Below are 9409 nucleotides of genomic sequence, written 5' to 3' on the forward strand. Positions count from 1 at the left end.
CCATAACAATTAGTAAATAAACACAAGGCTTATTAGTAAATAAAGAAGGCTTAATTATGAGAAATGAATGTCCATGAATTCCATTACCTCATTCTCGTGTAATGTAGAACAGGTTTTGAGTGACTAAATATGTGTGTGTTCACATCTTACCTTGCCTAGCATACTCCATATAAATCTAGGAAATTACATATGGTAGTTCAAGTCCATGTTTTCTTTTGTTACAGCATTGGCTAGCATTGATTAACATTGCTATTAATTTGCACCTTGTAGTGTGGTTCTGCATAATTTGTGGTGTTAGAGTGCCACCCTGTGGTCAGTTTGAGTGTTAACATGTTCATTTTCATCACATGGGGTTTACCTGAATCAAAGTGGGCAATTTATGTTACAGTATTTGTTTTTGTCTGCAATGATTACCATTAGGTTTTAACTAGGTTTAGTTTATTAATTACTACTGCACCAGGAGGGCCCAGATAAGCATACCAAAGAAAAACATGGAGAATAAACAGCAGTGTACATTAAAGGCTCACTATGTAACCTTTTTAAATGAATACATCTAAATTTAGTCCAATAGTATGTTAATACAATATAACTTATATTGGGGTGGTTGCATTTTGTCTAACCTGCTCTTTTATTGAGACATTTAGATCGTGTCTCACCCAGATGATCTGACACAAATCTTTACCTGATGCCTGGTAGGCTACCTGATTTATCCCCAATAAATCAATGGTGAAAATGTCAGCACTTGCACAGGAAACCGGGTTCTAATCCGGGCTAGAAGAGGAAGGTTATACATAGCCTACAGTGTATTCATTCCTCCCCCAGACAAAACCACATCACAAAAACAGCATTCTTTCACCTCAGAAACTTTTTCTGTCTCCGCCCCTGCCCCTCCCTGACTGAAATCCTCATTCACGCCACGGCTTCATTTCATCCCGACTGGACTATTGCAATCGCATCGTCTACACCAGGGGTTCTCAACCCGTGGGTCGCGACCCCTCGGGGGGTCCCCAAATTATAAAAAACAAAACAAAACAAAAAAACATTTATTTTGCAACTGAATGGCTGGAAAATGGAAATGAAGCGTTTACATATACACTTAGTACATGCATACACCTTCCCTAATGATTATATCTGGTTTGAGTATTCATTTATGATATATTTTCTCTATTATTAAGGTTATTTTTGCAGTCAGTTTGTATTGGCGGTGGGGAGGGGGCCAAAGCATTTCCCGGGGGTCCCCGGCCAAAAAGGTTGAGAACCCCTGGTCTACGCCTACGGCATCACTGCAAAAACCCTCAAACTCCAATAGGTTAAAAACTCAACCGCCCGCCTGCTCACCTCCACCCGCTCCAGAGATCACATCACACCAGTCCTTCATGACCTCCACTGGCTCGATTCCATTAAACAAAGAATCGACTTCAAAGTATAGTACTATTAGTACTCACCACCTACAAGGCACGGCACGACCTGGCTCCCCCTCCGCCCTCCTCGAGCCACATGCCCCATCCCGTTCCCTCAGGTCCAGCGACGACGGCCTCCTTGAGGTCCCCAATAAGATCAAGGGCAAAACCTGGGGCGACAGGGCCTTCTCTGTGGCCGCCCCTACCCTCTGGACGTCAGAGATGCATGCCCCACCCCCTCTCTCTACCTTCAAAACCGCACTGAAAACCCACCTGTTTAGACTATAGCCTTCCCAAGCAGATCTGTTTTTAACTTGTTACGTGTACTGTTTTATTTGTTTAATTCTTATTTTACTTGTTTTCCTAATACATTCATTTTTTTCTTATTCCCTCCCTTGGCCCCCACACATGTAAAGCATCTTTGAGTACATTTATGAAAAGCGCTATGTAAGTCCCGATATATTATTATTATTATTATTATTATTATTATTATTATTGAGGGCAAAGCTGCATCGACTATCTTGAAAGCCAATCCCATTTTGAATTGCTTGTCTTCTACCCTGAGCCATCCTATAGGCTAGCAAAATGTGTTGGGGGGGAAAAAGGTGGGCCATGGGCCAAAGGGCCGAGAAGTAGCCTAGTCGAATCAGTTTGTTTTGTGAGGTTTGAAGCTTGGACTGAAATTGAAATGTCGGAAAACCAGGAGGTGCAAACATAGTGAAAGTGGCATTTAATTAGGGCTCCGGCAAGAGTCTTTTGTTGACTATGTCCGTTTGTTTGTATCTGTGTAATGACTTAATTTCACCACTCTGTCAGAGACTATATTCAGACCAGAAAGACCAGAAGATCATGAACTGCTATGGAGAGGAAAACCCACAACAGAGGTTTCTCTTCTTTCCGCGTTCTTTCAAAGACAAGTAGCTATACTGTGTACAATACTGTGAGAACAATTTCATCTGCCAGGAATGAGGAAGGTTTTATGTCATATGTTACCGGTAGGTGTTGTCACGCTGACAGAGCACACAATGAAGTCTTTGATATTTTGGATTTACAGTGAAGGAAGGTAGCCTACAGTAGGCCTACCTGCAGTGTTTGTCAAAAGATTTTGACATGAAAGTTCTAGTTTAGTTTGAGTCATATTTTAGTCATCTGAAAAGTTTTAAAAGGCCATAGCAACATCACCCAAACGTTTTTATTCCGGAAGGAAATACATGTCTCCTAAATACATTAAATGATGGAATAGTGATGGAATGTATAGGCAGTCGAATAAGGATGGATAGAAAATGAAAACAAATAAAAACACTTGTCTGAAGTGAGGGCCGCTCCTATCATCAATATCATCACATTGCTCAGCCAAAAACTAAACTAAACAATTTAACCATAGCAAGACAATATCCACTCAAAAATGTTATGAATAAGGAGACAGATTTTAGGTGTGCATGTCCTTAATGCTCTAGTTGAACGACCAAAGGTGAACCCTTGACAATGTGGAATTTGACAGACATCACAAAGCATAACTTTATTGATTGCTAGATCAAAACATATATTGACCATGCATGCAGGAAGGGTTCAAGCTGTTATGCAGGGACTTCAGTAGTAAATTCAGCTATAGGTTCAGTGTTCAAGGCCTCCCGTGAGCACGATTTGAATTGACTTTTTTATAAAGAATGGAATAAAAACTTATTTTAGTTTAACTTTTAACCAAAATAAGGGGTGCATACATAAAAGTGGCTACTCGGAAGCTATAGAGGTTGGCAGAAGCATTGTGCAACAAAAACAAACAGGTGCAGCCCTTATACTGCTCTGAAACCTCTCTCTATCTCTCTCTCCCTCTCTCACACACACACACACACACACACGCACACACACACGCACACGCACACGCACTCACACACACACACACACACACACACACACACACACACACACACACACACACACACACACACACACACACACACGGTTGTGTTCTGCGTAACTCTTGAGTAGCTACAGTAGATTACAGTATGCGCGTGTTCCAGATTATGTTACCTCACACTTTAATTGTATAAATCTTTCCGATTATATCATGCGAGGAGTATGTGGAGATGTCCTCAAACTGCCAGGAAATATAAGGCTGGTTTTCCAAACAAGTGCCATTTCCATCAGGGTTTTCTCACACAGAGTATTCTGAGCTTCTCTGCCTGTTTGGGTAAATAACTAGGAAACAGCTAGTGAGAAATCCCAGGAATGATGCGACAGAAACCACCACGGGAATGACACGCACACTCCCCACTGCATCTACCATGGCGCTCAGGGCCGACGCTACCAAGAGCTGACTGATATAGACCTGGCAGGATAAGATGGCACAGTCAATACCGAAGCCTCTTCTAGTGTTCTCAGGGCTGTGCTGAATGAACTCTTCGATTTCATGGTATTGACCCAGTAAAGCATAAGGACAGTAGGAGATGGTCATGTCCATGACACCCATGCTACTGATCATCGCCATGGCAATGTAGACATTGGGGAAGATCGCCATGACGGCAGTTCCTATGGAGAACCCCAGGGTTCCCAGCATGTAGATGACCTTGATGCTCAGGTGAAAATTATCCAAACACTTCTGAAGGAGGGCAGAGCTGACGGCGGCAGAAGCAGCATAGACCGCGAGTCCCCAGCAGCCCATCTGCACCCCTTTATGGTAGTTCTGGAGCTCAATGGAATTAGCTGGTGCCGTGGGGTCTCCATGGTAGATAACCTGTCCCATGAAGTCGGTATAAAACAAACCCTCAGCTAGGACAGAGAACCATGTAATGAGGTGACACAGACATAACCTCCACAGTTGGCTTGGCATCTTCAACATTGAGAGCCAGAGCAGCCATACGGTTGTGCGCCCCGCTGGCCTGCCCTCCAGGTCTGAGTCATCGGATGACGGACACGTCCTGCTGTCTGCATTCTGTTGGATCTCACATGGCTCATCAGGGCTGTGGGAGGAGGGGGTCGCCCCAGACACCGGCTTTCGCAGATGGTAGACCTGTGATATCACTCGTCCAGAGATCGGGGGGATGAAGGATTGTTGTTGGTTGTCCATTTGTGGGTGTGATAGGAGTGAGGTTGACGTGCTGAAGGGGAGGTTCCCTTGCTCAGCAGAGCCGTGGTGGCCTCTCATTGGATGGGAATGACCAGAAATAGACACATCTTTGACTCCATCTTTTGACTCCTTACTCTGTTCCAACAGGGCAAGGCTGTCAGCGGAGTCAAAGTGGTCACCCGTCTGGCCATCCGTCTGGTCATTCAGCTGGGGAGGCTTCAGTGGGACTGTGGGCTCCGATTCTACCATCTCACCAGTAGGGGGAGAGGTGTCACAAGGAGGAGGAGGTGGTGGTGGTAGAGTAGGAGAGGAGTCATAATTGACGTGGTTCGTTGATGAGAAGACCTCCTCCATCTCGTGCTGTGACTCTGCGGGCAAGCAATGTGCCTCAGGGAGGAGATCAGGATCTAATTGTTTGGCTGTATCTGGTATGTCTAAGGCAGAGTGATGGTTACTCAATGCACACGCCACATCAGGGACGTCCATCTCCAACACGAGATCCACAGGGTTCTCTTCATGAGCGAAGGCGTCCTCCTCTCTAGTTGGTTCAGGGCCACTGGGCTTTAAGGAGGATTGGCTGCAGGGGTCCCCGTCTGTTATGGCCTTCGCCTGGTGGTATGGTTTGAAAGGTTGCTCAGGAATACTGAACATGTGCAGTATGACAGCGACGATGAAGATGATGGCAGTAAAGAGGAATAGGATCTGTTCCTGGTACTTGAATGCACGGCCCAAAGCTGTGTCAGTCCAGTCTAGACCAGCTAACAAGTAGCCCACAGCGCCGCCAATCCCAGCAGAAAAAGAGTGGATATTTAGAGCCATATCTTGCTCCTCAGCACTGGCAACATCTAGAAGGTAAGATCTGATTGGTCCCTCAGTCGCGTCGGCGCAGAAGTCCAGTACCACCACGCCCAGAACAGTAAGGACGATGCCGATCGGCTGGCTACCGGGGGTGTCGCCGATAGACAGACCTATCAGTGAGCCATTTAGAAACAGTGCTACGCCCAGCAGCACGCCCACACACAGGGCAAGTATGAAGGGTCTTCTCCTGCCCAATCGTAGAGTGCAGCGGTCACTGAGAGAGCCAATTACAGGACTAAACATCAGACCCATTATAGAGCTGGGGAGCCACGTTAGACTATAGTACTGCTCTGGAAGGCCTATTTGCAGCAGCACTGGCGTTACAAGAGCCGTTTCCATGGCATAGCAAAAGGCGCGGCCCAACATCACCGCCCCGTGCATCACCCAGCGATGCAGCGGTATTTGTGGGCCATTGTTTGTTTGTGTCATTTCCTGTTTTTCTCCTGGAGAGTAGGGACCCCCTTGTCCACAGTCTCCTGCTCTTCTTCCATAAGTGGGTCTTTACCATTATTCTATTGTATGATTATTATTGACCTGGCATCCTATAGTGTTTATATAGTTTCAATGTACAGATCTACTGTTTGACTGATGATAGGTTATTGGTTTACTTATGGTACTAGATAACTATTTCTATGCATTTGATGTATTATCTTGTGTTGTCCTTGCTTACTGTAAGTGGCTCTGGATTAAGAGCATCATTATATGATGGATGTGTGTAGTCAGACCTTTATATGTCATCATATCATATTAATATGAAGTCAGCCCAAACTGCCCAAAAATGGAGTTCCACAGGCCTGGCAGAAATGTAACTAATAATATTGAACATGTACATAGTACATGCAGAACTCATAAAAGCTTATTCCATTACCCTGACATGTTCTAGTTCCGAAAGGTCAACTTCTATCCGTTCATATGGTGAGATGTTACCATGATCATTTTGACTCTGATATGGACAGCTTCTGCTAGTAGAGACCGTCACCAATATCAAAATATACTCTGCCAAATGTAAAAGCAATCAGTATGCAGAAAGGCCCATTTCACAATATTTATTTAATAATCAAGTCATTTATTTTGTTAATCAATTAAACTATACAATTCATTGATAACTGAAAATAATATATTGAAAAAATATAACTGAAGTTGAACCCAGGTCACCTATTAGTCAAAAACATAACTTTACCTTTTATACCACATTTTAGGCTACATTTAGGTGAAGCTGAAGTTTGGTGATTAAGTTCCTGTTTTCTTCTTCTTGATGACGCTCTTCACAGTCACCTTGAGTGGTCCCAAAGTATTCCCACTGATCTGTTTAAAAAACTGAAAAAGAATAGAACAGCAACACCATATATCAACTTCTGAATAAAGGGTTTGATTGATTGATTGATTGAAGTATTTATTAACAGTTTGCAGAATGGGTACGTTTCATTATGGGTCATTATGGCACAGCATTCAATCAACTGAATGTAGCCTACTTAACAAATAACACTTGTGTGAAGTGAGCGGCGCTTTTCATCACAATGACGACGGCTGATGATGTCACCCAACATGGCGTGCATATGTTGGTTAGCCATACCAACAGTCCTACAGTCATTAGTCAGACAAACCCGTGCTGTGGATTAAAAATCACCCGTGCTGCGGGTAAAACATCACCTGTGGCTCCCGACATGCGTGGCGGGTTAAAACTAATCAGTGCTGCGGGTTAAAAATCACCCGTGGCTTCCTGTGACATACTGTGCTCAAACGGAAAAACAGACAGACAGACATACACACAAAGCTGTGCATTGGAGTGGCTGCACTGCTCTAAAATGTCTATGAAAGACCATGGGTAAAAAGTGTTAAATTACTATAGTATGGTTGCCATACTCATTTATCAGTTTGTAAATTCATCGTAATTGTATCCATTCTACTTCAGAGAATCCAATTCATGAACTTAAGAGAATCATATTTATGTTCTTTCCCCCAAAAAGTATATATTCATGGAGGAACTAAATAATTAATATATGGTATTCTTTGAGCAGATCATTCAGCCTTTAATCACAAATACAAAACGCACGCACGCACGCACGCACGCACGCACGCACGCACGCACGCACGCACGCACGCACGCACGCACGCACGCACGCACGCACGCACGCACGCACGCACGCACGCACGCACGCACGCACGCACGCACGCACGCACGCACGCACGCACGCACGCACGCACGCACGCACGCACGCACGCACGCACGCACGCACGCACGCACGCACGCACGCACGCACGCACACACACACACACACACACACACACACACACACACACACACACACACACACACACACACACACACACACACACACACACACACACACACACACACACACACACACACACACACACACACACACACACACACACACACACACACACAGACGATAATGAGCAATAGCAAACCTCTTCAGTATATTTTGCGACATCAGCTTCAGTCAACTCTCCATAGCTGGACATTTTTACTTGTGCATGAGCAACGGCTGTCAGCTCTGGGGATGATTTAAAGAAGACGATAAATATAGCAGCTTGATAGTCAAGATTAATAGAGACATCCTGTACTTTCTTACTATTACAGTAAGAATATAAACACACATTTTCTTTTTCTCTTAGACATACTAACAAACCACACAAATGCAAGCATACAAAAAAGGTTATGTCGGCTATAGCAACATTTTAGCTGTGGTAGTTTTTTAGGTTAGCAACATCTTCAAGCAACAAATAGTCAGACGTCGTTACGTTTTTAATGAAAGTTGGGTTGATGCAACAAAACCTGAAAAGTCAACATTTCTCCATGACAGTACTAACCTCGCCTCACCAGGCTGTCCGCCTCGGAGGAAAGCCTGGGTCTCTGTTCCAAAAGTGCCGTGTGAACCGGTCCGGAACGGATGATATTGTTACGTCATGTTGTAGTATTGTTTTGTAGTCATCAGGCAGGAACAATCAAACGGAACTTCCTTTTCCCTCAAACCGGAAGAATAACAATAAAAGCTCTCGTAGCCTGTAGCTTTTATTGAGAAAAATCAGTTTGAGGGAAAAGGAAGTTCCGGAAGATTGATGACTACAAAACAATACTACTACATGACATAGCGATATCATCCGCTCCCGACCGGTTCATGAACCCGAAATGGAATGGTGCCCAGGCTATGACAGTACAGTATAGGATCAACCCTACAAACATTTATTTACAGTATGTCTGGGGCCAGAATGTTTTTTGTCTCTGCCAGGAGGTCTTCTTTTCACCGTGTCTGTCTAATGGAGTTAGTATGTGTTCTATATGGGGTCTATATGGGTATGTGTTCTATATGTGTTCAGGGCCTGATGTGAGTTAGTATGTGTTCTATATGGGTATGTGTTCTATATGTGTTCAGGGTCTGATGTGAGTTAGTATGTGTTTAGGGTCTAATGGAGTTAGTATGTGTTCTATATGGGGTCTATATGGGTATGTGTTCTATATGTGTTCAGGGTCTAATGTGAGTTAGTATGTGTTTAGGGTCTAATGGAGTTAGAGTCCGCTTATACGGCAGGTAAAAATCAAAAATTAAATCAAGAATTTGTCCTTTGTGTAGAAATCCATGTTGTGCCGTACGCCGCATCTTCAGTAGCTAAAGATTGTGGGGTCGTGCCCCCAAAATAGCTGATCTACAAGCGCTCAACACATCGCGTTTGCAGATCCGTTATTTTCTGCGAAAAGTGCACTTTTAGGGAATTTCAGAATTGTTTTACCAAATGATGTAGAAGTAGTTGCAATGGAGTCAATGCAATGCCTGGTGATAGCATTAGATTACAAGGACAATTTGTATTGCAATAGAATCGAGGTAGTTGTGTTGGTGAAGTTGTGTTGAGTGGTGATAAAATGTGTTACCTGGTGGTGAAGTTGCATTGTGTCGTGGCGAAGTTTGACTGCCTGGTGGTGAAGTTGCATTGCCTGATGGAAAGGTTACATTACATTATGAAGTTATGATTACCAGTGTTTCTTACTTTTCTAAAGTTATATTAATAAAGATTATAATTGTGCATATCCCCTTGTCTGCTCCAGTTATATTCAGATTTTATA

The 9409-nt window shown here is 43.8% G+C and overlaps 1 protein-coding gene across 1 annotated transcript; it reads right to left on the reverse strand.

Annotated features, from left to right (window-relative positions):
- Window positions 1-3555: 3555 nt before the first annotated feature.
- On the reverse strand, window positions 3556-5706 carry LOC306926265 (solute carrier family 45 member 4-like; the record flags this gene model as incomplete). Its single annotated transcript, XM_079505532.1, has 1 exon — window positions 3556-5706. The coding sequence occupies one exon, from the start codon at window positions 5704-5706 to the stop codon at window positions 3556-3558; it is 2151 nt and encodes a 716-aa protein (XP_079361658.1).
- Window positions 5707-9409: the final 3703 nt, after the last annotated feature.

This window comes from Electrona antarctica, assembly GCF_951216825.1.
Source record: "Electrona antarctica genome assembly, chromosome: 7".
NCBI lineage: Eukaryota > Metazoa > Chordata > Actinopteri > Myctophiformes > Myctophidae > Electrona > Electrona antarctica.